Genomic DNA, 27,488 nt, shown 5'->3' on the forward strand with positions numbered 1-27,488 from the left:
GGGACAAGGCTTTTCCAGCAAGACAATGCAAAGATTCACAGGTCCAAGTCATCAACAGAGTGGCTCCTCAACCATGCAATTGAGGTCTTGGAAGACTGGCCAGCCCACAGTCCGGATCTTAACCCAATTGAGCATGTTTGGGCTCTGTTGAAGCGGAAAGTCAAGGCTCAATACCCTGATATATGGGAATTGAAGAAAAACCAGCTGGATGTAGCTGAGTTTACGCGTGTTCTCCAAGAGTGTTGGTGGGCTGATTGATCAGGCTGACATCGACCGTCTGATTGATTCAGTCCCACGTCGGCTGGCTGCAGTCAAAAAAGCTAGGGGCTGGTACACTAAGTATTAGTAATTGGAATCAGGGCTACAAGATGTACTAGCTAGGTTCTTACCTGGATTTTTGTATACTAAGTTATGATTTGTTAAGTCAGAAGTACCAGCGCTGGGTAATTTGAGTGGTTGGGGATTCAGGATGGGATGGTAACAGACTTTTGGAACCCCACTTTACTTTGTTTGGCGGTCAACTTGAGGAGGAAAACTGCTCATGCTACCCTAACCCTGGATCTTGAATCCTAAGCATGCTAAGGCCCGGGTCACTGCCGATGTGGGTTGTGGGGCTGATGACGATGCGTGATCCCGTCTTCAACAACCCAGAGTCTTGGCAATTCTCATTAAAGATCTAGTGTATCGCTTCAGGGCTGCGCTCCACGACAAAACCCTTCGCAACGATAGCTACACGTGTATAGATTCAATCCAGCCTACCAGTGGCGACTGCATACTCAAACGTAATACCGAGTAATCAACAGCTGCGATCCTCACTACAACTAAAACGGCCAACGCTTCTCGCGAGATCCAAACCCGAACCTGGACGACTACCACTCACATTTGCGCTGTCGCGACAATTGCAGCACGTCGGCAACGGCCGTGCAGAACGATTTAGAGTACAAGACGGTACATGAGGTAGTCTTACCTCAAATGGCCTGAATGGCATCAGAGCACGATCAAGAACAATTAACGCAGCAGCCGGCGCAACAACAAGAACAGCCACCTTCGAGCCCGCGAAATGACGAGCCCATTGCCGCCGAAGGAGGTACCGAGGACACGTCAAGTCAGGGCTCTGTACTAAACATAACACAACCCCCAATTCCATCCTGCGAACTCGAAGCCGATCGACCGGCGCTGTTCCCCGAAGACGACGGCGATACCGTCTCCATCCCATCCGACGCCCCCTCAGAACAAGTGACATCCCCAAGTGTCTCAGTACCTCCATATTGGTTCGACACCCACACTCACCAAGAACAAAACCACCTACAAGTGCATGGTCCTCGCCACGCACGCGCCGTCTCAAGTTCCTCAGTCGACTCGGTCCTACCACCGGGGGCGATCACGCTACAAGACAACGAACGGGAGGACGATGACGACGACAACGAGCACACGGGCCGGCGCAGCAATAGCAGCGAGTTGTATGGGCGGAACCGCAACCGGGCGTGCTGGGCGCGCAGCGTGCAAGTGACGGACTACGTGCTGGTAAACGGGAGCACGACGAATATAGGGGCGTTTGTGGTGTGGAATATTCGCGTCGAGACCCTAAACGTGCGTATTTTTTAGCGAACCTGCCCTACACTCAGACGATGGGTGGACGTTCCAGATCTGACAGCAGCCAGGGCTCCCGAATGAACATCCGCAAGCGCTATTCAGAATTTGACGACCTCCGCCGATGGCTCGTTCAAACCTTCCCCAACTTTGAGGCGGCCGTGCCGGCGCTGCCGCCCAAAAGCGTGCTGAAGCGGTTTCAGCCGCGCTTTCTCGAGAAACGGAGGGCAGGGCTGCAGTACTTCTTGAAGTAAGTTGTGGCGCACCTGGCCGGGCAGATTAAGGATTTATTGCTGACCCGATATAGCTGTATCCTGTTGAACCCCGAGTTCTCGGGCTCGCCCGTCTTAAAGGAATTTCTTTTCTCATGACCCGACCCAGTTCTGGGAGATTCTGGCTCACGAGATGTGCCTGTCCTTAGCAACGAAGACACGATTCGGGATAATGATTATCTTGGATATCGCTCGCTTTCTCCGCCGTTGCGGCGGTGTGGTTGGCGTACTACACCTAAATATAGGTTTGGCAATTGAGAACTGCACAGGGCTGAGGGCTACCGTGACGGTTTGCCTCCTTCGCGGCTGGCTCCACACATCAGCAGTGTCCACGCTCTTGGTTATTACCGTCTTATTGAGTCTATATGCTTCATCCTCCTTGAAGACCAATATTACTGATCCCAGACATACAAATCAAGTACTTCCAAAACCGCTGGTATGTACCAGCAAGGGCCCGATGATATCGATGCCAATGACACCCCGAAACAAACAACGCCATGCTACGATGCAAAACCCAATGCCCAAAGCCAACCCGTAACTCTAACCCAGGCGACTTGTAGATGTTGAATGACCTGCCTCCCACTCTGCCCTTCCATCGCCCATCCCTCCTTCCTTCCAGCCACCGAACCCCCTTTTTGTTATTACCCCAACTTCACCTCCATCACTCCACCTTCTTCCCATTCGCCGCCACCACCGCATCCGCAACCCTCCTCGCATTCTCCCTCTGCTTCTCATACGGAATCGTCAAGCAGCTAATCCCCAAAAACCGGCAGATGCTCGTGGTGACCAACCACGCCCACCTGAAGTACACCACAGCCGCAAAGACAAGGTACCCCAGCAGGTACGCGTATTCCGTCTCGGCCGAGACGGCGGGCAGCCCGAACCGCGGCAGATTGCCCAGCACCGCCCCACCGACCAGCGGCCAGAGCATGACGGTCCAGTAAGGGAATGGCTGGCGCGTGAGGTGCGCGAGGATCATCTTGGTTGTCATGCGGCCGAACACGAAGCTCATGATGATGCAGAACAGGACGAGGTGGTTCTCGGCGCGGATGGTCGAATAAGGTGAGTAGAGCCAGGCGCCGATGGAGAGGGTGTAGACGGCCATGGGGGTCCACTCGAGAAAGACGGGTGTGACGGGCAGGCCGCGGGTGCGGCGCGCCCGGACGACGTTGAGGATGCAGAAAGGGATGTGGGTGAAGAGGAGCGAGGCGATGATGACGGCCACCCAGACATCGCGGATGGAGAGGTCGGCGAGGACGTCGTCGGGGATGCCGAGGGAGCGGAGCACGGCGATGCGCGGGCCGACGAGCTTGACCAGGGGATCGGTCCAGATCGCCGGGCTGTAATAGCCCGAGAGAATCATGACGGCGCAGGCGATGAGGAGACCCTCGGTTGGGCCGTTGATGTAGCCCAGGTAGAGGGTGTGGGTGTGATAGGTCTCCCAGGTGGAGAAGAACATGGGCAGGCAGGGGCAGAGGGCGGTGAAGACGCCCGATTTGGAGGTGCCGAGACCCATTGCGGCCGTCTCGAGCAGGCTGGCGAGGGTGCAGTTGAGGCTGTCGATGCCGTGGTCGAAGAGCTCGCCCAGGCCGCTCGAGGTCCCGGTGCGACGGGCCTGCTTGCCGTCGACGTTATCGAAAGTCTGGTACATGAAAAGCCCGAAGGCGAAGCTGTAGTATACCCATGGTGGCGCCTGGAAAGTCAGCGCGGAAGCTGGTGGATGGTGGGCGAGTGGAAGCTTACGGGTCCTTCAAGATCCGGCATCATGACCACCAACAGGCCAACGTTGAAGAGGATGCACATAAACCCCAGGAGGGTGACCATGTTCGGAGCCAGCCATAGCGGTAGTAGCTCGACGAAGGCGTTCCACTGTTCCAGTCAGCCGTGTCCTCCCAAGAGAACACCAAGCTCGTCTGTCCTGCAAGAAGCTTCCATTCCGGCGGGGGCGGGGCAGCGCGTACGTATGGCCTTAGGATGTAGTGGGAGATGGGCGACTTGTCGACAGCCGAGTACTTGTACGATTTGAGGTGAATGAGGGCATCTTCCGAGACGCATTCGGCCGCGGCTTCTTCTGTTGAGTGGTCGACATGGTCAGCACGGATCGGACATTGGCTTCGGACTGTCGGCACTGCTTGGAAAGGTGGGGCGGGGTCTCTGCTCACTGCCATTGTTGGGAGCCATGGTTCGGCCGACGATTTCGGTATGGCAAACCAATGCCGATTTCCACTCCTTGTGCTCTCGCTGCGTATGATTGCTCGGAGCTCTGTCGGCTTTTCAAATAGGGGTTCAAAAGTCGGACTGGGGTCTGAGGAAACGGGTGGGAACAAAAAGGAAGAAAAATTGGCGATCCGGCGCAACACCTCACCCCTTATTATACGGAGTAGTGCGTGACGACCCGACGCGTAACGTCGTTGGCGGACCTGCGTCGCTATTCAAAACCCCTCGGCGTTGGCTTAGATTCCATATCTCCAGGATTGTTTAAAAAGAGCAATAACATCACGTTTCTCGTTGGTATTCATAGAACCTTGAGTACCTTTTGTACCCCCAATGCCCCTGGTGCGAATCAAATCTCAAATGACAAGCTTTCCCAAGTCGCGATCCACTCTACCCCCCTTTGCCAATTAGCCTGACATTTGAAAGCGTGCGGCACGTGGTGAACTCCGATTTTGTCGGTGGCATCTGGCCGTGGCCAAGTCTCTTCAGCAGTCCGGGGTTCTCAGCATGTTTGAGAGTGGCGATGACAAGTTGTCTGAACTGGCACTAGAATCAGGAACTAGAAGATCAGACCAGATGGACAGCACAACCAATAAGACCGTGAAGGGTGATTGGACGGACGGAAACGACTGAAAAGCAATGCAGGCAACCGATTAGAGCCAGGTTGATGCCTCCTGTCATCATGTCGAACTAACGCAACTATCCATCAGACCCAGAACAAGAGTTAAACACTAAGCGATACCCATGATTAACACTGTCTCCACTTCGCCAGTTGGCGATTCGCGATGCCTAACCAACCCCCGGTTTCTGAAACAGGGCTTCCTGTCCCATCCTATCCCGGCTGACTCAGACGGCAAACCAGGTTTCCCGCGGCCATGTGTATTAACCCCAAATTGTTATCCCAGACTTCGACCATCTTCCTTCACCTCTGGTACCACCTTCAGCAATATCCCTCGTTCAAGCCAGCAAAGCGAGCCCGGCGAACAGGCCGCCCGCCACTACCACAAGACCGAACGAGTCGCCGAAGCGCACGGCGCCAGCACCGCTGCCGTTGCCGTTGCCGCTGCCGGCATTGGAGCTGGAGCCGTCGCCGAAGCCGTTGAAGACCTGATTGCTGGCCGTAGCGGAGGCCGTGGCCGTCGCTGAGACGGACGAGGTCGTTTTCGTCGCGTTGCCTTTGGGCGGGTCCAGGGCGCCGCAGGGGTGCTTCTCACGGCAGTCGTTTCCGCACAGGTTGTCGTTGCCGCATCTCTTCACGCACTGGTTGCCCCATTCGGTACACGTGAAGTATGGCAGGGTCATGGTGTATTGGGTCATGTTGGGCTGCTTCCCGTCGCTGCAGACACAGCCGTATTGGAGGGTTTCCTAAAACAAGATTCTAGTTAAACGGCTGCTGGCAAACAACATGCAAAAAGGCTCCCCGTTGCAGGCATGGGGAAGTAGGACAAACGTACGGCATCGCATTCGTTGGTCTGTGGTGGGCCGACCGAGGTCTGGAGGCAGATGGGCCCGCAACTAGCTGTCTGGGAATTGCACCACGCCACTGCGACACTCGTCAGCTATTGCGTCTTGAGTATTGCTGCGGGCAGGTCGAGCCCACTCCTGGTTGGCAACGGCACGGTATCAGGTTGAATAACGTAGTCGGCTGAGACGGCAACAGCGCTGGCGAAAGCCAGGAGTGTTGTTCGAAACAAGACCATTGTGAACGACGGTCGGGATTAGCTGGTCGGAAGCTGAATATGAGAAGTCGTAAAGATGCGACCGCTGACTGTTCATGATACGTGAGCACTTCGGCCTTGATCCTCAGACAAACAGACAATAGACAACAGCATGAAGTTTCTGCAGAGACGAGACATGCAGTCCAGCCGGTCAGAGAGAGGGTGCGGACGGACTCACCTCGATACCAATCCTGACAGTCGGACGTCGGAAGGGGGCCGAAAATATTAGAGATGGAAATTACAGCACGGGGCAAGCCGAGTTCAAGACGAATAGATGTGCAAACGAAGGCGAGAAAGAATAATTAAGGCTCGAAGACTGGCACACTGGAAACGAGTGGGGGCACGCAGCTTGAGAGAGATGGCAGAAAAGGGCACAGAAGAAAAGAGCGAACTGGCATGATAAAAGAGATTCAAGCGCTCGAGCAACCCCGGATCCGGTGTGGATGTCAATAGCACCTTCCAAGCCCACAGGATGCCCTGGATTGGCCAATCTGGGCAGCTCAATCACCACAGCAGCTCTCGTGATAGGCCAAGACGGGCCACCCCCTGCCATCTCGCCGCACTCACTGCGCCGCCACAGGCATCAACAATCTGGAAGCATCCCAGTGATCCCACGAAGCAGCACTGCAATGTTTGAAACTCGGATTTACAGAGGGAGCTTGGGCGAGCAAAGCGGCGTTTGGGTCACGGCTTTGCATCTGTCTCGGACGATGGAAAACAATCCGATTGCGCATCAGCAACCTGGAACTTCTGACGCGGCCGGTGCCTGTGAGCCGCCACCTTGGGCCTCAACAAGTCCGGTTTATTCGAAAGTCACAGCTCGAGAATTTGTTGGTGGCGTTCCAGCTCATGGACCGAACTGATGCCCATCCAGTGCCGTGAGGGCACTGACCTGAACGTGCTGCCTCACGGGCGCCACTACTTGCTTTGACATCGGTTTCTGCCTCTGGATGGCGACGAAGTGCGATGCTACTTACGCCGAATCCACCGGAACGACCTGGCTTGGTTGTGTGGGTAGAGTACCGATCCGAGGGATGCTACCTAGGTGCCTAGGTATCTGATGCACACGAGGAGACTACATTCCTTCGTACTGCCAGATAGGCACCGGAGGTGTGATGGAGGGACGACTCCGTCTGAAGTTGCCCCCTCGGTCCGTGTTCGTGACATGATATGTCAATCTGGCGGAGTTGCATGCAGATGTGCATACGAGATACCCCGCCATCAACAACATGTGCGCCCAAGGCCTCGATAGCCAAACCGCTTTTCAATCTCGTATTTCCTTGTCCTTCTCGCATGCTGTCTTCCATCTGTTCCGGGTTTTATCAGGTTGGAGATATCTAGATGCCTCCACGTCCGGGAAGCGATCCAGCTTGCCCGCCTGTGCCGGATGCCGAGCTGTGGGGTTGGGTGGTGTCCGGTTCCAGCATGCAGTCTCCACGCGTTGTACGATCGTGTATCACCAGTACGGAGAGGCCATGAGAAGCCGACTTACTTGAATTTCAACATTTCCCTTGGCCTTTTGCTCGATGCATCGTATACCAGCGAAGAAGGGCGATCGATTCCGGTTGGTTGTTGACCCGGTTTTGCAGTGTTGCGCATCCCCCTATGCTCTAGCCTCGAATTTCGGCATCACCTTACTCTATCCGGAAAAGTGCTACAGATGAGCAGTGGATCTCAGAACAGCTTGGCAACGCGGGCCGTGCATGAAGCCTTGTGCTGAACAAGTGTCCAGTTCGGAACCAACCGTCGTCAGCCTTGCCAGCTTGCGGTATTCAAGCGTCTCAGCACCACAACCGTCCACCATGCGGATTTCGCACTCAATTGCCCCTGCGTTGCTGCTTCTCGCAGCGGGAGCTGCTCAGGCCGCGTCAGTTTGGGGATTCGACGACGGCAGTGTTTCGGTCGTTGCAAAGAAGTCGGGCGACACCATCAAGGAGAAGTAAGCACTTCCTCGACGTTCGCTTGGATATCTATCAACAGCCGCTGACAGCGCCTCGCTTTTTCAGACTCAGCCAAAAGACTCCTCTTCTGAAACCAGTATCTCTCGGAAGCACCGATACGCTGAAGCTGAGCTTGACGGCAAAGGACAATGGCAAGGGCAAACGGCCACATCAGGCATTCCTGCTTTTACAGGAGCAGGACTCGGGGCTTGAAGCGCCATTCCCTCTGACGGTCAAGGAAAGCGGAAAGGCTGCTGTTCAATTAGTGAGGAATTAGTTGGCCTCATTTGACGACACGAGTTACTGACACGGTCATCGCAGTCGCACAAGGACCTCCCTATACAACTCCTCGTCGCTGCTAAGCCGTTGAAGGCATCCGTCGTCCTCGCCTCCTTCGGCTCGGCCCAGGGCCTCAGCACTCCCGTCTTCGAGGTCAAGATTGAGACAGACGCAAACGTTCCGTCTCCGGCCTACGAGAAGCCCCTCCGCTACGGCAAGAAGCCCGAGATCCACCACATTTTCCGTCCTGATCCGAAGAACCCGCCCAAGGTGATTTCGCTGTTCTTTGCGCTGGGCGTGGTAGCGACGTTACCTGCCCTGCTCATTGGCGTAAGTGAAATCTTCCGTAAATCCTGTGGATGCCATGCTAATTCCCGGCAACAGTGGATTTCCCTCGGCGGAAATCTCAGCCATCTTTCCAAGGCGATTGGCACCGCACCACTTTCGCACGCTACTTTTCTTGGATCCATCGTGGCAATGGAGTTCGTCTTCTTCATGTATTACACTAGCTGGAACCTGTTCAAGACGCTGCCCATCATCGCTGCTGTTGCTGCCGTTACTGTGCTCAGCGGTACCAAGGCCTTGGGAGAAGTTCAGAGCAGGAGACTGGCAGGAGAGCGTTAAGCAGCAGCTGGCCTGTGAGTATACTGGCACATTGGACGCTTGTATTCCTCGGGCTGGCCCACGATCTATATTGTTCAAGAGATACTGTCCTGGTGTGATAAATGGCCGCACTGGAACTTCGACTATGTGGCCAACAAACAACATAGTTCGGGCATATAGATTCGAACAAAGAACAGCGCCATGTGTACGGATCTTTGTTGTGTCAGTTTGTCGATTTGTTGCTGTCGGCAACCTGAGCCAATCAGGGCGTGCGGCGAATGAAGCCCCACCATCAGCCATTGCGATCCACTCTGGATTATTTTGACCCCTGCATGTAAACAAATGGGCCTCCCATCGCGTCCCTCGTCACTGACAGCCCAGTAGCATGACAATTAGAGTCGACTCGCGACTGCTGTTGTTTGGCATTGTCTGCGCGCGACTTGGATTCTTTCTGAGAAGCGCCTTCTAACTTACCAGTACTATAGTGCTATGCGGCTTCGGTCTGCACTCGGCACCAAACGCCCTTTCTCGCTTTTGTCGGACTCGAAACCTCCCATCAGTGACTTCCGCGTCGCTTGACTGTTGACAATAGCCCCGTCCCCGTTTACTCCGAGTCTCAGGCGCACCTGCTGCTCGTTCAGCCATCTCCCTTTACCGTCGCGCTCGGCGCGGCCTCGGCAGGCTCACCATGGACATCAATAGCAATACTCGAGGCAATCATGCCACTAGCAAGCGCAAGCATATTTCTAGACTCAGAAAAGAAATGCTTCAGCATCGTATGCACCAGAACCCCTTCAGCTCACCACCGTCATCCACCGGCTCCCACGACACGGTCAGCACTACCACTGAGGAACTCACTCAGAATCTGTCCGACTTTTCTTTCAATCCCGACGGGGAGGGCACCCCCCGCCTCAGCGAAGACGCGCAGAACCCGTCGTCAAAGAGGCACGCCTCACGATCAGGTCGCTTCGGTTTGAGACACATGGACACTGTTCTCAACACGTCAGCCATTGCGCGCACATTCCCCGAATGGAGTGGCCTTTTGACCAAGGATAACCTAACTGCCACTCAGACTGTCGACATGGCCGCGCCATTCAAGCCCGTTTCTGCCTCGCCCGGGGGAAAGGAGAACATGCCCCTGACTCAGGAACGTGCCGATGATCACACATTCGATATCGTGGCCGACTCAAAGAGGAAGCGTTTCCGCCTTGACCTCCAAGCTCGTGTTGAAAACGAATCCGACTGCTCCACCATCCTCTCCCTCTCGCCGGCCAGGCCTGTCTCTCGTCGTTCCCGGTTTGCTGCTGCTCAGCCTGACGTTCCGCCATCCCCGGAGCCCGCCAAGCGCTCTCTCCAAGACATGATCTCTAAGATTCGCACCGAGAAGCAAACCACCAAGCGCGACACCACACCTAAGCGCTCTCCCGCCGTCCAAGCCATTCACGAGACCCCGGTTCCCATAACTGGGATGGATAACACCATGACCCCTACCCGCTCGTTCTTCCTGCCATCCTTCCGCCATCTTCCAGACTGGACGTCCGGCACTCTCAAGTTTAGCACTATGAAGAACGGCGTCCCCGTCTTTGTCAGATCCGCCAAGGGTGACGTGCGTCTTGATCAATATGGGAGGGACCATGACGAAGTTCGCGCCATCGGCATCAGCAAGGAGGACGAGGAGATTTTCGTCTCCATGGATAAGCTCCAGGAGGAAGTCCGTGAACTCCATGACCATGACGCGATGCTTCAGCGCGAGGCAGAGAAGCTGCAGCGCGAGGTCAACTTGCTCCAAGCCGAGCTTAAGAGGCTCAAGACCCGGAAGCTCTCGGATAGTGCCATTGGTTCAGAATCCGACGCCTCATTCAGGCGCAGCGGCGGGCAGAACGATGATTTGGAGCACGAGATTGCTCAGCTGCGCGATCGTCTCGATCAGGCTAGTAGGCAGGTCGGCGTCAACGACATCCACAGTGCTGCGCTCGCGGCAGAGCGTGATGAGGCCTTGCACCAGGCCTCGGTTGCCCGCGAGCGGGCCACAAGACTCCAGGCTGAGCTGGAGGCCACACAAAAGGACCTGGAGTCATCTCTCCACCTGCTGCAGGAAAAGGTGGAACTGCAGCTGGAGAACGGGTCCTTGCATACCGAAAACCAAACACTCAAGGAGCAACGCGATACAGCACTTCAGAACAACAAGACTCTCGCTGCTGAAAACGATAAGCTTCGCCGGGAGCTCAGTGGTGTCCAAAACGATCTTCGCATGGCCCGCGAGGAGCTCGATTCCCTTCGCAAGCAGTACGAGGCCGTGCAAGAGGAGAAGCGGCATCTTGCACAGGACCACGCGAGCATGGAGCGCAACAATGAAAACTATTTCAAGGAGAATAAGAAGTTGCAGGCACAAGTCGCCGCGCGGGACCAACACATTACTGATCTGAAGAAGGGCATCAGTTCTCGGGACAAGATGCTTGATAACATCCAGGCCCTCACCTCGGACACGGCCATGCTCGAGCTGAATGCCGAGCTAGACGCCGAAGTCCAGCTCCTGCATAATAAAGTCGAACAGCAGGCCGCCGAACTGCGTCAGAAAGACGGCGAGATCAATGCAACAGAAGATCGGATCCGCTCCCTCAAGGAACAGAATCTAGACTTGTCTATCGACAACGACCGTCTTCGAGAGCAAATTCAGCGCCTCCGTGGAGAACACGGCGAAATCAGGAGCCAGTGGGCCGACAAAAAGCATGAAGCGGCTCGCTCAAACCAGCTCCTCTCCAAAAATGTCGTCAATCAGGATGCAGACGACGGCGTCCGCATGGACGAGGGCTTCAAGCAAAGGGAAGCCGCTCTCCTGAAGAAACTCGAGCGCAGAGAGGCAGCTGTCTTGAAGGTCAAGCGCCTGTCTAGCAAGATCAGCGAGATTGCGGAACAAGAGTTTACAGGGAAATCAACTAAAATCACGCGCGTCATTGAGCCAAAGGACATGCAGACGGCTACAAACGAGTCGACAGGGAAGAGCAGCGCTGTCAATGTCGACGATGATCCGACACGGGAGCTCCATTTTACGGAGGACTCAGACTTTGCTAGCGTGATGGAGGGCGAAATTGTCAAGCTGAGGCAGGCCTATGGGGAGCTTCAGAATCGGAGGCAACAGGAGCTTGAGATCACCGACTATTCTCTGCCACCACTACCTCCAACGCTGCAACGAAGCAAATCCGACAGCGGTGTCGCTTCCAAGACGGCCCAGTCTAAAGCTCAGCTCACCGGCATTCTCAAGAAGTCTAGTCAGTTTGACGATACTGGTCGCTTCAGCGTCAAGTCTGCGCTGAGCATTGTCAGCCAGCACACGGAGGACAAGGCTGTCGACACCGTACACAGCCGAAGATCCTCAATACATACCACCCAGGACCTTCCCCGCCCTGCCTCGCGAGCCTGCCGCAACTCCGAGTGTGACCCGGACGCAACTGAGCCTAGCATGACGTCTGCCTTCTTCATGCCCGACATAACACTTGAGGACAATAAGCAAGGCACCGCCAAAGACCTGCCCTTCCCGTCGCTCAGTAAGGACGCCCGCCGCGTGCTGGACGGCATCTGCCAGCACAACTCTGCCAACTGCAATATTTGTGTCCGGATCGCCGCCCACGGCGACAGGTACTCCACCGCCGCCAACCCCGCCACAGCCACCACCAACAAGAACACCAACAACATGATCCTTATCACACCCGAGGACGTTAAGCGGGGCAAAAAGACCGTCTCAGCCGAAAAGCCCGTCCCGGTCTCGGACCGCCCTTTAGAGCGCCCCCCTGCGGTCCCCGCAGCAGAAGAACTCACCGTCCGCCCGTCCATGCCGCCGGGCGAGGCGCTCGCCATCCTGATCAAGGAAACGCAGGACGAGATTGACCATCTGCAGATGGAGCTGAAGCGGCTCAACGAGTGTTACTTTGCGCTCGACAAGGCGGTGGGCATGCGCGAGCGGCGGCGGGTCATGGGAGAGATCAAAAGGGTACAGGGCGAGCTTGAGGCGAAAAGTGGGCATCTGTATCGGCTGCATGATGTCCTTGAGGGGCAGAAGTTGGCTGGGCAGTTGATGGAAGGGGATGGAGTAGATGTTACTGTTTTGAGTGGGTTGTTGAGGGCTAAGGTCACGGGACCCGGGGGCGAGAGGGAAGCGACGGGGGAGTGGGAGGGGTTTGAGTGAGAACTGTCTGCCTGTCTTTCTGTTTCTGGTATGTTGGGGATTCTGTGGATAGTTGCTGTGGTTGTCTGTTGTTGGGGTAGTGTTACAGGGGTTGGCTCTGGGGGAACTGGGAAATTGTTCTTACTTGTTATCGTTACACATCCTTGGTGCTTGGTTTCGTTTCTGGGGGTTCAACTAAGATGGGTATTTCTGTATGGAGTATTCTGTTGGTTACGTGGCTTGTTGCGCTTGCGACATGCAAACTCTGTTTGGTCTAGACAGGGGGTCTCTCGTTCATAGTTGGTTGAGGGAGCATAGGCACATCACACAGTCGACGATGTCTGTGCCGTTCGCGAATTGCATATTGGAGCAGCACTACATGGCGTTCTGAGGTTCCTGAATACGTTCCTCTCATCCCCTACTCAGCCTATGCCACGGGTTGTTTGTGCAGGATTTGTTGTCTAAAATGCTCCTCTTGAGGTGCTAGGAGCGTTCATTCTGCTCCTCAGCAGTGGTGATCTGACGAGGCGTTGGTGCTGTTTCGACCACGAGGGGAGCATGACCTATATGCAGCGGGATGGAACATCGAGGAAATCTCTGATGTAAAAGATTACCGCTTCGGAAATTGTGAATCGTTGGCATCAGAATTTTGTTCGTAAATGCACCCAGTTGAAGACGCTTCACCCTTCAAATCTGCACCACTACCACGGGCCCTGTGCCAGACGAACGATGAAAGACGATTCGGGTGCTGACACTTGGACCCTCGGCCAAAAACAAGACACGGCCGGATACAGACAGAAGTCGAACATTCTCACACCCATGAACGTCTCACTGCCCCTCATGCCAGCCCAATCTCAAGGATCCTAATTCGCTAGCCACCTTACCACCATTAGTTAGTGTCTTGACAGATAGTTCTTTATAGCCGTTTTCGACGCCATCACCCCATTCCTCGGCCAGTCCTCTCTGCCTGACCAGCATTCGCCTGTTCCCCGCACAAGGCTGGAGGGGCTGGAAGGGAGGCGCCGAGAATGGTTGGTGATCGACCACTGAAAGGGGCAAGCCAGGAGCGGCAGCTGGTGGACGCCACACAAAGGAGACCTACGGAGTACATTAGCCGACGAACGGACACATTGTCTCGAGTCTTGTATAGTACGTAAATAAGGAGAGCCTGCCCTGAAGTGACTGGCGCATTTCCGGAATAGTCAACGCGGCGAGTACCGAGGCGAGGCAGCTCTGTTGGGGGCGTCTCGGGAAACAAAAAAGAAGGGTGTGCTTCGCGCATGGTGAGAGACGCATGTCGCTTTGCAGCGGTCAGGATGCCGGTTTCCTTCCCAACGCCGTGGGACTGATGTCGAAGACACCGTTAAGCTTGTCTCCCATCCGCTTATTCGGGGATTTGCTTGCCTGTTTCTCCTGGTTTTGACTACTGGCGCAAACTGGAAGGGTTGAGTTTCAACAGTTCCGCCATGCAGCACGACATCCCCGGGCGAGGGACCCAGATCCACGTCGCCGGAGAACAGTCCGTTGAAGGCATGGAGCGGGGTCTTCAAAGAACCGGCATGCCAAGGAGCGAGTTTTCTAAGGGCACGTCTCCGTGCGTCTAAAAGCACCAATCTGGGGCCGAGCCACATCACCATTTGGCAACGAACATCACCAGTACATGGTCAATTCAATTGACTGCGCGCATTGCAATGCGTCAGCATCATATGTGCAAACCGCAGAACCAGCCCATTCGCTCAAAAGCGTAATCCTGGCTGAATCGTACCAAGTGTGTCGCCTAGCAGCCCCACTTACGGGCCACGCCCCACTCTTTGGCCGCCCCACTCAGCTCTAGCTATGTGGCTAAGGGTAGGGTTCGCTCTAGCCTGAACATGGTGCCTTGGGAGGCTTGGAAGCCGTTGACCACGTAGAGAAGTAAATAGCGAGGCTTCGAGGATGATTTAGGGCAAGCGCGTAGTCAATTGGATTGGCCATGCGCTGGTGATGTTCGCTACCAAATGGTGGTATGGCTTGGCTCCCATTTTAGTGCTTTTAGATGCATGGGGAGGTGCTTTTAGAAAACTCGCCAAGGAGGTGCAGCTCCCATGTGCGTGATCCAACTCTTTGCCGTGTCTGAATAAAGAACATGATCTCCGGCCAAGCATTCACTATGCCGGACGGAGAGAGGCACTTGCGTGAGGGTCAGTGTGAATATCTGTTGAACAACACTGTATCATTGTGCTCTGTCAGTCATCTAGTAAACGCATGTGCTTCGAGGGAAAAGAGCGCGTCCGAGATGGGATTTAAACCTACAGGCGGTCCTGGCTTTGGTATACGTGATAGTCGCGATGAACATCGTGGGTCTGGCTGCATTAGCGGAAGCAACTCCCAATTCCACAGCGGTACGGCCAGCCAGGGATCCGGATGCCTGGGGAGTCATCGTTTGACGGGAGAAGCCACCCGAAATCATCGCCCTGTGAGACAACAAGGTCGCGGCAGGGGACCACCGATCCGGGACTAGATCGCTGCGCTCTCAGAGTCGCGCATCCGCCGCCACTTTCCCCATATGCCACCCTGCTCTCCTTGTAACCCTAACTACGACCTGTCGTTGTGGTCCAACCCGGTCTCTCTCTCTAAGCTTCCACGGTCCTTGAGCCCCAGAGACAGCAGCTTACATCTGCCTCGAGACAGTATGGCGTCCTCAAATACCACAGGACCACTGTCCTGCTCTGAACGCAAGCGGCGCAAGCAGAAGGTGAAGGCTCCGTACGGTTGCGGAGGTCCCAAACCCGCACAAGTTCCGGACCGCCTTGCGCAAAAAGTTCTAGCTGACAGCTCAATCTAGTGCAACCGCGAATTTCCCTGCGGACACTGCCTGAAGCGAGGAGCATCCCACCAGTGCAAGTTCGAGTCAAAGCCAGTCAAGCCAAAAGCCGCCAACGACAAGCATTCGCATGATGAGCAACCGAGGTGAGACCCATGACATCGAACCAACCGTGTGGCTATTGACCGTGACTCGACCTTCGCCAGTGTCTCCCGGAAGCGTAGTTTCGACGGCCGGGACAGCGAGATTCTGCCCGACGACAGAGATACGGACGACAATGACTCTTGTTCGGATTTGAACGTGAGCAGTGTCTTGAATGGCATGGGCTACATGTCCCACCATCACCACTTGGTGTTGGGTCAAGGCCATGTATCAACGGTGAGGTGGCCCGCACCGTGGCAGAAGCCGAGAACTACCACCGACTCATGGCCCAACAGGTGGTCGAGGGCACCGCCGAAGACGATGAACAGTCGGACGAGCTGAAAGAAGTTCTACCGCTGGTGCCGGAGAAGCGATACACCGGTGATTCCCCCCACATCTCCCAGTAACGCTCTGGTGTAAGCGGCTGACTAGGGCAGATTGCCTCGTCGACAACTGGCTGAACGGCGCAAACCATCACTATTACGCCCTGTACCCGCCCGGTTTCAGAGCCCAATACGCCGTATGGTGGGCCACATCGCCCAACAAGGTGACAGCGGAACTCACGAGCCTGATCCTGCGCGTCTGCGCTTGCTCTCTCCATTTCATCATCGAAGACAATGTCAGGGCGAGGCTGGAGAAAGAGCTCGACACAGATATCCTGGCCTTCGCCAACCGCCTGCATGCTGCGGCAGAGAAGCTCAGTGCCAGCATTCCGCCTGGAAAAGGCGGACTCGTCCATGTTCAGCAATTGTCCTAACAGCATTCTGGTTCAAGTCAGCGGGAAAGTTCACCGAGGCCTGGCACGCTTTGAGCAAGGCCATCCAAGCGGCAATTGAGATAGGTAGCTCTTCCCTGGCCGACCGAGTTGTTCCGGGCTAAGCTGATGCTGTCCAGGCCTCCACCAAGACTCTTTGCACGGCGGAATGTCGGATTTCGATCGTGAAATGGGAAGGCGTGTATGGGTTATCCTGTACCTTTGGGATTTGTAAGTGCCTTAAGCATCGCCAGCGTCAACCGTTGCACACTAACCTATGTTTTCCAAGCTCGCTGAACTCCTTGATGTTTCGGCCCCGCCTCATCAATCACGCCGACTGCACAGTCGTGATGCCGTCGCAGAGTCTCGAGCCAACCCCGTTCGGTCCCGATCAACCCTGGCAATTCCGCCATATGAACCTGCACTGCCAGCTTTGCATGGACATGGCGCCACAGCTAGGTGGCCGTTTGGATTCAGACGCGGACAAGGCAGACATGGCTAACCGGATGCGGAACGTGGTTGTTACATGGTTCGAAAGGCTCCCAGCCGAATACGCCGTGGAGACGCCAGACACGCGGTGGGATGGCGAGCTGAAATGGGTTGTGTTCCAGCGTCAGTATCTGCACGTGATTGGATATATGTCGTTGTCCAGCCAGCTTAGGCCCTTCATCATGCGAAGCTCGGCGAAGCCAATGTCGCATCTCCAGTTAAGGCTCCGAGAGGCGGGAGTGGACGCTGCGCTGGGTCTCATGAACGCATCGTTGACGCTTTTCGATAACCTGGTATCGTTTGGTCACAAGTCCCCTTGTGCCATCTTATGCCTTTTCAATGCGGCAACCGTCATGTGCGCCGGGTTTCTCCAGGACGAGGCTCGCACCCTTCCGAAGCGAGAGGCGGTTCTGGAAGCGATGAAAAGAGGGTTGGGCATGCTTGCGGCAGCAGCCTCCGAGTCGAAGGAAACGGCAACCCTGTACCGCATTTTGAAAAGACTCCTCGCCGGACTTCCACTGAGCGCCAAGGAAAAAGGAGTGATCGGCGCCTCAAAACGGGTGAAGGACGAGAGGACGACTTCGCCAAGCGACAAAGTCACAGTTGACATATCACAAAGCAAGTGCGCTATAAAGAGTGCTTCGACGAGAACCCGTCGGCGCCAGGGATCTCAGCCAAGATCTGTCAGCGGCAGCCCCGACAGCGCCTCGGCGCTGGGCTCGTCGAATTGCCAGCCATGCAGCAAACGGTCGGCGGTGTCGTTGCCGGATAGCTGTCGACCCTTAGACGCGCAGGCGCCGTCAAATGGTCAAGCAGGGCCGAGTCCTGTCGTTCCATTAAATGGTGTCGTGCAGGTGGGTGGCCATCCTTCTTGTAGCACCTTCGTACCGTCGACCCCCATCAATCCGACATATCCGGGCACGACGGAAAGTTTGCCGGCCACCGGCTCCAGGTCGACGACCGGTTTTATGGCATCAGACGGATACCCCCGTTCCCAAGCATTCGTGAGAACGGCTGGTTTCCAATACACCTCGACAGTGGGCACCGTGGATGCGGTTCCCTTCATGCAGTCCGGTTGGCAGTCATCTTGGTTGGCCATGAACGGCCTGGGCAATGATGTTCAGACATACCAGGCTGTCAACCTCTCCGGGTTCGACAACGCGGCGCTCGAGACGCTCCGCTGCTGGGAAATAAGGTCAGGATCCCTTGGGCCCGATGCACCCAGATCATGGGGACAATCCTCTGCCTATGTGCCAGACCAAGGCGCGGTTGGGTACCATCCCGGGCTTCCTGGGGACTTCAACGGGCGGATATTCGAGATGAACGAGCGTGGGCAGAGCTTAAGCATCGACGATCCATCGGAGAGGACTGATGAGGGCTCGTTTCAAAGGGCCATCGTGTCCTGGCTTAGATCGTATTGTTCAAGTGCGTAGGAAGATGGGTCATATTGGCGTTGTTTTGCGTTTGCCTCGATCTGGCTGTGAATGTGTGGTTCTGAAATCAGAAACCAGTGAGGCCCCGGTTCCCAGAGAATGCTGAACGACTGTGCTCTTATATTTGGTAGTGCCTGCAGCTGTGTTACCTCATCCTACATTGTGTTGTCCGACCCAACTCAAAGAGAAGTGCTGTTACACACAACGGAAGCAAACATCGTAAGAAGGGCCATCCCTGAATCTGGATTTATTGGCCAGTAATGGGACGAGATTTCATGAACTGGCTTGAAACACGTTTCGGCAGATACCCCCCACGTAGGTAGGCTCAATTCTGTAGGGGTGTTGTTTTGTGGCTTTCGATCGGGAACATTAGGCGGGCAGAGTTTTACACTTAGCAATGTGATCTGAGTGCTGTGGGTACGGAAGCCGGTACGGATTAGTGTCATTCGGAAACTTACCACTAGACCACTATATACGCTCACGCTCAACAAGGAACTAACTACTATTATAGTAGCAGCCCCTCAATAAGTTCAAGTACCTTAGCTTTCCCAATCTTCAAGTACTAGATATAAAGCACTATAACTAATAGTGTGATGCAATTAACCATTGAGGTGCACTATAATTCATTATTAAAATGAATTGACAGTTGCGATGAACTGACGGTTGAGGTATACTATAATTAACTATGTCGTTCGTGATGAACTGTAATTGATAGCCGCAATGGAATGATGGCATTTAAATGCCCTGCAGTTTAATGGCTATAATGAACCGACAGTTTTACTTTTAGAGGTACCTACGTATAGGAGATAGATAAGATAGACAAGTCCGCTTTCTGTTAGATACTAACTTACTATGGCCAGCCTACTCCATTGATGATTCACACAATGGTTTTGCGGTGTTGATGCACAAACCACTTTGAGGGTGCTTTGGTGGTTTATTTTCCGAACGTCACTACCGCCTTTCGTAGTGGGTCCGAAGCATCTCGGACCGGATGCTGTGGGTCGCACTTGCCGATGGCCAACACACCGAAGCGCAGAACGACCGGAGCTCATCGGATGGAACTGTGTTCAGACCCGACCTAATTTGTAGCTGAATTGTATTTGGGCGCTACATTCCGGAGCAAAAATAGCCGATTCGACCAACCGCCAAAGGGCCTACTGAGACGAGCGAGTTTCCAGGTTGGCAGTTCGGGTGCCTGGTTCGCGGTCCGCCGCTCAAGAAAGACTCAGGTACCTGAATTCTGGCGTTCTGGCCCAGTCGCGGCTTACGTCGGCCCTGGTATCTAAGGTAATGGAGGGGCACGCAAATCGGCTCCGACAAAGAGTCCTGCCGACGATAGAAGGGTGGAGGACCTGTGCAACATGCTCTCCACCCCGCGTTTCGTTCCTTTCGCAGTTGAACTGGTTAGGAAAAGGCCGTTATTGTCGACCACTCTCCCACCGATACCGTCGGGCCTTGTCTGGGACTTCAGTTCTACAAGCTTCCAACATGTGGTTGGCAAATGAGACCACGGCCGAAAAATCGGATACTCCGATGCACAATGCCTGGATCGGCAGTGCCGGAGCCGCCGGCTACGATCTCAGGAGTCAGTCTGGGTGAGTCCCCGATCTTCAGGTTGCCCCTAACTAACCTATGGGCAGGCGACACCATGACCACTCCGACGCCATCTATGCTGGCCGCAATCCAGTCTTGCACCCTGTTGGATGATGTTTTCCAGGAGGACCACACGACAATCGACCTGGAGAGTCATTGTGCCTCCCTGACCGGCAAGGAAGCCGGGCTTTTTGTACTCTCGGGCACCATGGGGAACCAGCTGGCTTTGAGGTCGCTGCTGACACAACCTCCCCACGGAGTGCTGTGCGACTACCGTTCCCACATTGTGAAATATGAGGCTGGAGGGTGAGATCCAGTTGAGAGCCTTCCACGGTCCCTATCGGAGCGGTTTGCTGACCCTTCCCCAGCGTCGCCACCCTGACGGGTGCCTTGGTCAAAACGGTCGTGCCGAAGAACGGTGTTTATTTGACTCTGGAAGACGTCAAGGCCAACGTCTATCTTGACGACGACGTGCATACGTGCCCAACCCGCGTCATCAGCTTGGAGAACACGCTCAATGGCATGGTCATGCCGCTTGAAGAGGTCCGACGCATTTCGTCCTTTGCTCGCGAGCACGGCATCAAGATGCACTGCGATGGCGCGAGGCTTTGGGAAGTGGCGGCCTCGGGCGCCGGCAGCCTCGTTGAGTTTGCCTCCTGCTTCGACACGGTGACCCTCTGCTTCTCGAAGGGCCTCGGCGCCCCGATTGGAAGCATTCTGGTGGGCGGCAAGGACGTGATCAAGCATGCTCGCTGGGTGAGGAAGTCAATCGGCGGCGGGCTGCGCCAGTCAGGCGTCGTTACAGCCCCAGCCCGTGTGGCTGTCGACGAGACGTTCGGAAAGGGCCCCAATGGCGAGGGTGGCCTGCTGCGCAACACGCATATCCTTGCGCAAGAGGTGGCCAAGATGTGGACAGCTTTGGGCGGCAAGCTTGTCCATCCTGTGCATACCAACATGGTTTGGATCGACCTGGAGGAGGCTCGCTGTCCGGCTGCCAGGTTTGAGCAGCTCGGAAAGGAAGCTGGCCTCAAGCTCATGGGCGGTAGACTGGTAACTCACTACCAGATCTACCAGAACCGGGACTTCGTCATCCCAAAACTAGCAGGCATCTTCAAGGCAGCACTGCAGGGTAAGGCCGAGGGTGGTGCGACATATACAAACAGAGACGGGGAGGCGTCTTTGTACCGGTCACAATAGATCAATTCACACCAATGTACAATCACCTCGAGCGTTAATTATGGGCTTTGCGTCCTATCGTTATAATGCCGTTGTGCCGTTGGTATCCAGCTTTGTAGCCTCTCAGTCTCGTCATAATGCGAATAACCCGGGATGATCGACATTTGCGGGCTAATGCTTACCCGGTTCATTGGGCCTTGAAAAGTCCATTCGCTTGAGTAAGGTAGCTGCTATCATAGCAGCTGACAAGGCAGCACCTAACCTCCCGGCCCGACTTGGTATGTCAGGAAACTGCCTCAACCAAGGCATACACAGAGCCAAGCGAAATATTGACCCACCACTGAAATCGAACCCAGCATTTGGTCTTGGTGGAATGCCGAGTTCATCCCAACTTTTGCTTCGCAAAAATCTGTGCAAGCGCAGGCACATGACCACTGTTAGATCGTCACCATTGAAGTGCCTGATGGATGGGATAGGAAGCGGCCTACACCCGGGTGGGAAAGTTGAAAATGGCCCCGCATTGCCCCTGCAATGCACCCGCGAACTCCGCACCAAGCCTCCCTGACGTCACCGTAAATCCGGGGAACTGACGAATCGCGGCGCTAGAATCGGGGCTATTCCGGGGAAATTGGCGGGATATGAAGCTTCAACCACCAAATTTTTCTGGAATATGGAGGCGATACAGCAGGGCATCATGAGCATCTGCGTCGGTGAGAGCACGAGTTGTGCAAGAGACACGCAGCAAGAAATGGATGCCTCCCTCATGCGTGTCCGGGACGGCTGAAACCTCTTTGTGTGCGCCCTTCAACTGGAATGAAGCTCGAGTAGTAGGTTGAACCCGGCGAGCTTTGCTTCTCTCCTTCGAATGCGTCCATCCCCGGTTAGAGAAGGAACGATAATGATCAAGTTCGGTCAAGCCAACTGGGTCTACCCAGCTCGTGAACCGGGAGGCCGAGCTTAGATCCGGCGTGACCCCTCTTACGTACGTACCAAGTTGCAGGATGCTGCAAGCAGGGTTGTACCAAACTTGGAGTTGACCGTGAGAAGCTCGCGAGAAGTTCATCTCCTGCCAAAAACGTGGAGCTATGCGAGGGCCAGAAAGTTCCAATTCGCCATCAGTCGTTGGTTTCCCTCATTCCCTCATGTTTATTTGACTGGGAACGTGCCTTCCCTCGCTTCAATTGTCTTACCTTCCAGCTCCTGCCTTTCTTACTCTCCGCCCTTAGTTTTTTCAGTGTCTCGACCACTTCAACAACCTCACCTTACTACCTTAAACCCGGCTTCGCCAAGGTAGACCTACCCATCCTAGGTCAGTCTACTGCTCTTGCTTGCACCATCGCGTGCCGGGCCCTTCACAATGGCACGACGTCTTGCGACGGCAGCACTCGTTGCTGGCCTCGCCTCGAACACCGCTGCGATTTACATCAATGGCTCCGTCACAGCCCCGTGTGACTCGCCGCTGTATTGCCACGGCGAAATCCTGCATGCGATTGAGCTTGCGCGGCCGTTTGTGGATTCCAAGACATTCGTGGACATGTAAGTCACTGGCATGGGTAGATCCGCGGTGAGACACGGACTGACCTGGATTCCTGCCTAGGCCAACGATCAAGCCTTTGGACGAGGTGATTGCCGCGTTTAACCGGCTGAGCCAGCCAGTGGCCAACAATTCCGAGCTCAATGCCTTCCTGGCCGAGAACTTTGCCCCGGCCGGCGGCGAGCTCGAAGAAGTTCCCAGAGAAGAGCTTGAGACGGATCCCAAGTTCCTGGACAAGATCGAGGATGCCACCATCAAAGAATTCGTCACCAAGGTGATCGACATCTGGCCGGAACTGACCAGGCGCTATGTCGGCGCCGGCAACTGCTCCGGGTGCGTCGACAGCTTCATCCCCGTCCCTGCGAACCGCACCTTTGTGATTGCGGGCGGCCGCTTCCGCGAGTTCTTCTACTGGGACTCGTACTGGATATTCGAGGGCCTTCTCCGCACCGGGGGCGCCTATACTCAGATCACCAAGAACATGCTCGAGAACTTCTTCGACCTAGTCGAGACAATCGGCTTCGTTCCCAACGGGGCGAGGCTCTACTTCCTGAACAGGTCACAGCCACCGTTGCTCTCGGGGATGGTCAAAATGTACGTCGACTACACCAACGACACAAGTATCCTCGAGAGGGCCCTGCCACTCCTGATCAAGGAGCACGAGTTCTGGATCACCAACCGAAGTGTGTCCATCACGGCTGCGGACGGGAAGCAGTACACTCTGAACAGGTAAGCTACTGCGGCCATTGAAGTGTCATCGCTCGACCCTAATGTTTGTGAAACAGATACTCCGTCGACAACAACCAGCCCCGCCCGGAGTCGTACCGAGAGGACTACATCACCGCCAACAACGCTTCCTACTACGCGGCATCGGGCATAATATACCCCGTCAAGACGCCGCTCAATGAGACGGAGAAGGCCGAGCTGTACGCCAACCTGGCCAGCGGTGCCGAGTCCGGCTGGGATTATACGGCTCGGTGGCTGAAGAACCCCCACGATGCAGCGAAGGATGTCTACTTCCCGCTCCGCTCCATCAATGTACGCGGTATGGTCCCGGTTGACCTCAACTCGATTCTGTACCAAAACGAAGTCATCATCGCCGAGTACCTCGAGCAGGCTGGTAACAGCAGCGAAGCTGAGCGATTCGCCTCCATGGCCCAGCAGCGCAGCGAGGCCATGTATGCGCTGATGTGGAATGCAACCCATTGGTCCTACTTCGACTACAACCTCACTAGCAACACCCAACGCATCTTCGTTCCGCTCGACGACGACTCAACCACAACCGAGCAGGCTAATTCGCCGCCGGGGCACCAAGTCCTCTTCGACATCGCCCAGCTCTACCCCTTCTGGACGGGTGCGGCCCCAGATAGCCTGAAATCCAACCCGCTCGCCGTGCAGCTCGCCTACGCCCGCGTGGCGCGCATGCTCGACACCAAGGCGGGCGCCATCCCCGCGACAAACTTCCGCACCGGCCAGCAATGGGACCAGCCCAACGTCTGGCCGCCACTTCAGCACGTGCTCATGCAAGGCTTGCTCAACACGCCAGCCACGTTTGGCGAGTCGGACCCGGCCTACCAGAGCGTGCAAAACCTGGCCGTCCGCCTCGCGCAGCGCTACCTCGACTCCACCTTTTGCACGTGGTACGCCACGGGCGGTTCGACCAGCGAGATGCCGCAGCTGCAGGGCGTCAGCCCGGACGCGACGGGTACCATGTTTGAGAAGTATGCCGACAACGCGACGAACGTGGCGGGCGGCGGCGGCGAGTATGAGGTGGTGGAGGGGTTCGGGTGGACGAATGGCGTACTGATCTGGGCTGCCGACGTGTTTGCCGGCAAGCTGAAGAAGCCTGACTGCGGCAACATCACTGCCGCGCACACCCACTCTGGCGAGAAGAGGGGGCTGGAGAGGAGGGCTGTAGAGCTTGATCCGTACGATTTTGCGTGGACGAAGATGTTTGGGAAGAGTAAGCTGAAGAAGAGGGAGGATGGGCGGAAGCGGTGGTTGAGTTGAGTTGTTGGTTGAGTTGAGGGAGGTGTGGTGCATGATGAATGATTGCTTTTATGGTAGCTTTTAGTGCATAGTGTCTTCTTTTGATATTGTAAAGCCGCGGTTTGTGTCAGTAGCCCGGCTGTCTCTGCATCCGTTGGGCTGCCTGGGCATGAACTGGGGTGCATGACACCTAATGACCCCTTGATCGTTCGTGTACTGTGGTTCCCTCGCCCAGCATCCTCAAGAGATGAACGAGATGTGGGGATGGTATGATATATTCTTGACTTCCAGAGTGCTATTGCCCCTCGGGGTCTGTGTTATGCAATCGGCAGAATCAGGTACCTTACCAGAATGACGCCCCCGTGTGACTGACTTCCAAGAACCCTGCAACCCTTCTCATAAAATTCGCTCCTCAACGCCAAACCTTAACCAACCACTTCGCGTCCCAACGCCAATGACATTGCCATCAGAATATCCGCCAGCTCCTGCGGCCCCACCTCATTCCATCGCAACCCATGTTTAACTACCCTTGACCCGCCAACCGCCCCCATTGGATAGCCTGCCCCGGCGCCGCGTGATCATTTGCGACCCGACATCCTCACCAACCGCATCCGCAGCTTCATCAACCGGTGCCACAGCAGGAACAGCAACCCCACCATCCGTCGCCTCCTTGCCTTTCTTCATCTGCTTCCTCGACCGGTTCGCAAGGGACCCTTCCTAAGAGTTCTCGAGGTGCGACCACTCCGGGATGGCGCGGATCTGCTGCCACATAAACTTTTCGAGCTTGTTGGCCGACTTGGCGTAGGGCGTTGTCTCGTTGTTGTACTTGCGGCAGTTGTCAAAGACGAGCTTGGCGTCGCGGATGAAGTCCTCGGGCGTGTTGTACTGGTCCGCCTCGAGCTTAGTCTCCATGGTCGAGAGGTCCATGGGTTCCTTGATTACGTCGTAGTAATCGAGCACCTCGTCCTTATTGACGGGCACCAGGAAGGGCCAGCTGGACGGGTGGTTTTGGAGGTCGTTGAGCAGGTGCAGGAGCTGGTTGTAATTCGGTCCGTGACGTGGTTGGCGCGCGAGCTCGTCCATGTCCGGCGACCAACCTGAGGCGCGGATCGCTTCGATGGAGAGCGGGTCAATCGGGGAAACGCCATTCTTTTGCCATTGTTTTGGAGGCTGGTGGACGATGTGGGATTTGGAGAAGGCCCGGATCTTAGCCTGGACGCATTCTTTTTGCTTAAGGAGCATCCGGCCCATCTCGAGGTAGCGGATCCGCGGGAGCATAGTACACTGCATTATCGTGCCTCCTTCGTAATCCTTGATATAGCCCATCCAGACGGATTTGTCGAGCGTAATCTCCTTAGTAAAGCCCTGCTTCTTAAAGTAGCCGATAGCGTAGTTGTCGGCGTATGTCAGGAAGTGCATCACATCCGAGGTTGCCTTGACGTAGTCTTTGAGGTGGGACATGAGGTGGGCGCCGTAGCCCTTGACCTGCTGGTCGGAGGAGATGGCGCAAAAGACAATCTCGGCAAACTGGCGCCCCTTAAATGGCCGGTATGTGATGCCGCCGACCACTTCGAGCGGCTTCTTGACGATGGCGATAGACAAGTGGGTGCGGTCGTAGACTAGGCGGGCGATGTAGTCCTTTGGCATCTTAGGTAGTTGTTTCTGGAAGATACATTTGAGACCGGTGAGGATGATGAGACTCTCGCGCTCGCCGTCGTTGTTGACCACCCGAAACTCGATCTCGCCATTGCGCTCTTCGATAACGGCAGGCTGAAGATGGGGCTGTTAGTTGGGTGTCGCATGTGGTTGCGTGTTGAGGTAAGCGGTGGCTGCTCACTTTCTCGGGAAACGGAATTGCTGGGACTTTTGCGGGCTTCTCCTCAGGTTCGGCCGAGTTGTCGTGCTTAACACGTTTGGATGCGACAGGCGACGACGGCTCGTCACTGGCCTTGCGCTTCCCATCTGGGAGGGTTTGCGTCAGAAAGATCTCTTCTAGCGAAAGCAAATAAAGTACGCCAACGCCTCCAGCTTACTCTCGTCCTTCATTTTGATGGAGTATGGCGATTCTTTGATGTCTACGTGACGTGTTGATGTCTTGTCGACGTCGACGAGCATGGGGAGAGGCGTGGACCCACTCGTCCGTCCCCAAGTTGTCCCGGGGTAATCGGGCGATGATACCAGCCCTAACCCTAGCAACAACCGCTTGACGGCTGATCGGATAGGCGATACCAGGGCCCCGACGAGTGATTGAGGTTTGATAAATGAAGAATGTGAGATGGGCTGCCACAGGAGGAGCGTTAGCCGTTGAGATCTGTCGACATAGAAGAACAGTAAAGCGGAAACAGCGGGCAGTCCATTGACAACATGCCGAGATATGGAAGGGGTCGATTTCGACCCGATCAAGCTGGAAAGGAGGTATATTCTAGCTCTTAGCTGTCCTGCTTAGCTGTCCTGTGTGCGGCGACAACCAGACGGAAAGGGGAGTTGGGATGAGGTGAGGAAGCGTTTGTTTTTCTCTTAATGGTGGCGGAGTGCCTGATGGACTGCTATGTTGCGCCCAGAGCTGCCAGAGTTCTGGAAAGAGCGCAAGAGCTGGCCGTTCCAAGCCAAGGGGCGTTGCCAATTCTGTTTTTGAGCTAGGGACCGCAGATATCACCGCAACGCAAAGCGTTAGTCCCGAACAGTCTCACCCTAGATATCTTTTAGCTATACAGTATAGAGCGCGGCCGCCCAAACACCACATCCACCATTCTGACTCTTCTCTCCAGACTTACACCAGCACCATACAAAGGGCACCC

The 27,488-nt window shown here is 55.4% G+C and overlaps 10 protein-coding genes across 10 annotated transcripts; 6 read left to right on the plus strand and 4 right to left on the minus strand.

Moving 5' to 3' along the window:
* Positions 1-657: 657 nt before the first annotated feature.
* Positions 658-2,412, plus strand: N657DRAFT_639970 (Phox-like protein). Its single transcript, XM_062791876.1, has 3 exons — positions 658-1,590; positions 1,662-1,840; positions 1,898-2,412. The coding sequence occupies exons 1-3, from the start codon at positions 982-984 to the stop codon at positions 1,959-1,961; spliced, it is 852 nt and encodes a 283-aa protein (XP_062653127.1). The 5' UTR covers positions 658-981; the 3' UTR covers positions 1,962-2,412.
* Positions 1,599-2,462, plus strand: N657DRAFT_70735 (uncharacterized protein). The gene is made up of 2 exons (XM_062797393.1): positions 1,599-1,840; positions 1,898-2,462. The coding sequence occupies exon 2, from the start codon at positions 1,996-1,998 to the stop codon at positions 2,398-2,400; it is 405 nt and encodes a 134-aa protein (XP_062653128.1). The 5' UTR covers positions 1,599-1,840; positions 1,898-1,995; the 3' UTR covers positions 2,401-2,462.
* Positions 2,184-4,431, minus strand: N657DRAFT_70921 (Choline/ethanolaminephosphotransferase). Its single transcript, XM_062797417.1, has 4 exons — positions 4,028-4,431; positions 3,824-3,933; positions 3,606-3,731; positions 2,184-3,555 (listed from the first exon to the last, which is right to left on the minus strand). Exons 1-4 carry the CDS (start codon positions 4,041-4,043, stop codon positions 2,524-2,526), a joined length of 1,284 nt encoding a protein of 427 aa, XP_062653129.1. The 5' UTR covers positions 4,044-4,431; the 3' UTR covers positions 2,184-2,523.
* Positions 4,432-5,033: 602 nt separating this feature from the next.
* On the minus strand, positions 5,034-5,776 carry N657DRAFT_562923 (uncharacterized protein; the record flags this gene model as incomplete). Its single annotated transcript, XM_062788173.1, has 3 exons — positions 5,034-5,441; positions 5,531-5,619; positions 5,677-5,776. The coding sequence occupies 3 exons, from the start codon at positions 5,774-5,776 to the stop codon at positions 5,034-5,036; spliced, it is 597 nt and encodes a 198-aa protein (XP_062653130.1).
* Positions 5,777-7,596: 1,820 nt separating this feature from the next.
* On the plus strand, positions 7,597-8,637 carry N657DRAFT_561179 (uncharacterized protein; the record flags this gene model as incomplete). Its single annotated transcript, XM_062788042.1, has 4 exons — positions 7,597-7,733; positions 7,801-7,999; positions 8,056-8,343; positions 8,398-8,637. 4 exons carry the CDS (start codon positions 7,597-7,599, stop codon positions 8,635-8,637), a joined length of 864 nt encoding a protein of 287 aa, XP_062653131.1.
* Positions 8,638-15,449: 6,812 nt separating this feature from the next.
* Positions 15,450-18,527, plus strand: N657DRAFT_660741 (uncharacterized protein; the record flags this gene model as incomplete). The annotated part of the gene is made up of 8 exons (XM_062795061.1): positions 15,450-15,578; positions 15,639-15,727; positions 15,788-15,959; positions 16,019-16,103; positions 16,160-16,461; positions 16,497-16,563; positions 16,617-16,707; positions 16,766-18,527. The coding sequence occupies 8 exons, from the start codon at positions 15,450-15,452 to the stop codon at positions 18,396-18,398; spliced, it is 2,568 nt and encodes an 855-aa protein (XP_062653132.1). The 3' UTR covers positions 18,399-18,527.
* Positions 18,528-19,399: 872 nt separating this feature from the next.
* N657DRAFT_639976 (uncharacterized protein) lies at positions 19,400-21,270 on the plus strand. Its single transcript, XM_062791877.1, has 3 exons — positions 19,400-19,983; positions 20,039-20,297; positions 20,360-21,270. The coding sequence occupies exons 1-3, from the start codon at positions 19,887-19,889 to the stop codon at positions 21,186-21,188; spliced, it is 1,185 nt and encodes a 394-aa protein (XP_062653133.1). The 5' UTR covers positions 19,400-19,886; the 3' UTR covers positions 21,189-21,270.
* A 267-nt stretch (positions 21,271-21,537) lies between these two features.
* N657DRAFT_71236 (uncharacterized protein) lies at positions 21,538-22,377 on the minus strand. Its single transcript, XM_062797448.1, has 2 exons — positions 21,656-22,377; positions 21,538-21,576 (listed from the first exon to the last, which is right to left on the minus strand). The coding sequence occupies exon 1, from the start codon at positions 22,228-22,230 to the stop codon at positions 21,814-21,816; it is 417 nt and encodes a 138-aa protein (XP_062653134.1). The 5' UTR covers positions 22,231-22,377; the 3' UTR covers positions 21,538-21,576; positions 21,656-21,813.
* Positions 22,378-22,524: 147 nt separating this feature from the next.
* N657DRAFT_563266 (glycoside hydrolase family 37 protein) lies at positions 22,525-24,711 on the plus strand (the record flags this gene model as incomplete). The annotated part of the gene is made up of 3 exons (XM_062788200.1): positions 22,525-22,703; positions 22,765-23,430; positions 23,487-24,711. 3 exons carry the CDS (start codon positions 22,525-22,527, stop codon positions 24,709-24,711), a joined length of 2,070 nt encoding a protein of 689 aa, XP_062653135.1.
* A 348-nt stretch (positions 24,712-25,059) lies between these two features.
* On the minus strand, positions 25,060-27,260 carry N657DRAFT_71131 (histone acetyltransferase-like protein). Its single transcript, XM_062797439.1, has 4 exons — positions 27,059-27,260; positions 26,724-26,970; positions 26,528-26,652; positions 25,060-26,460 (listed from the first exon to the last, which is right to left on the minus strand). The coding sequence occupies exons 2-4, from the start codon at positions 26,803-26,805 to the stop codon at positions 25,408-25,410; spliced, it is 1,260 nt and encodes a 419-aa protein (XP_062653136.1). The 5' UTR covers positions 26,806-26,970; positions 27,059-27,260; the 3' UTR covers positions 25,060-25,407.
* Between the last annotated feature and the right edge of the window lie 228 nt (positions 27,261-27,488).

The sequence above is a fragment of the Parathielavia appendiculata genome, assembly GCF_033297405.1.
Source record: "Parathielavia appendiculata strain CBS 731.68 unplaced genomic scaffold N657scaffold_1, whole genome shotgun sequence".
In the NCBI taxonomy this organism is placed as follows: domain Eukaryota; kingdom Fungi; phylum Ascomycota; class Sordariomycetes; order Sordariales; family Chaetomiaceae; genus Parathielavia; species Parathielavia appendiculata.

What these genes read in the sequence shown, in the direction of transcription:
- N657DRAFT_639970 (XM_062791876.1), top strand. Translation starts at nt 982, where the DNA reads ATGGCATCAGAGCACGATCAAGAACAATTAACGCAGCAGCCGGCGCAA. An exon ending in TTCGCGTCGAGACCCTAAAC is followed by an intron (nt 1,591 to 1,661) that starts GTGCGTATTTTT and finishes GACAGCAGCCAG; the next exon opens with GGCTCCCGAATGAACATCCG. An exon ending in GGGCTGCAGTACTTCTTGAA is followed by an intron (nt 1,841 to 1,897) that starts GTAAGTTGTGGC and finishes GACCCGATATAG; the next exon opens with CTGTATCCTGTTGAACCCCG.
- N657DRAFT_70735 (XM_062797393.1), top strand. Translation starts at nt 1,996, where the DNA reads ATGTGCCTGTCCTTAGCAACGAAGACACGATTCGGGATAATGATTATC.
- N657DRAFT_70921 (XM_062797417.1), bottom strand. An exon ending in ACTACATCCTAAGGCCATAC is followed by an intron (nt 3,732 to 3,823) that starts GTACGCGCTGCC and finishes TGACTGGAACAG; the next exon opens with TGGAACGCCTTCGTCGAGCT. An exon ending in TGCCGGATCTTGAAGGACCC is followed by an intron (nt 3,556 to 3,605) that starts GTAAGCTTCCAC and finishes CTGACTTTCCAG; the next exon opens with GCGCCACCATGGGTATACTA.
- N657DRAFT_639976 (XM_062791877.1), top strand. Translation starts at nt 19,887, where the DNA reads ATGTGGTTGGCAAATGAGACCACGGCCGAAAAATCGGATACTCCGATG. An exon ending in CGCCGGCTACGATCTCAGGA is followed by an intron (nt 19,984 to 20,038) that starts GTCAGTCTGGGT and finishes ACCTATGGGCAG; the next exon opens with GCGACACCATGACCACTCCG. An exon ending in GTGAAATATGAGGCTGGAGG is followed by an intron (nt 20,298 to 20,359) that starts GTGAGATCCAGT and finishes ACCCTTCCCCAG; the next exon opens with CGTCGCCACCCTGACGGGTG.
- N657DRAFT_71236 (XM_062797448.1), bottom strand. Translation starts at nt 22,230, where the DNA reads ATGAACTTCTCGCGAGCTTCTCACGGTCAACTCCAAGTTTGGTACAAC.
- N657DRAFT_71131 (XM_062797439.1), bottom strand. Translation starts at nt 26,805, where the DNA reads ATGCTCGTCGACGTCGACAAGACATCAACACGTCACGTAGACATCAAA. An exon ending in CATCAAAATGAAGGACGAGA is followed by an intron (nt 26,653 to 26,723) that starts GTAAGCTGGAGG and finishes AAACCCTCCCAG; the next exon opens with ATGGGAAGCGCAAGGCCAGT. An exon ending in CAATTCCGTTTCCCGAGAAA is followed by an intron (nt 26,461 to 26,527) that starts GTGAGCAGCCAC and finishes CCCCATCTTCAG; the next exon opens with CCTGCCGTTATCGAAGAGCG.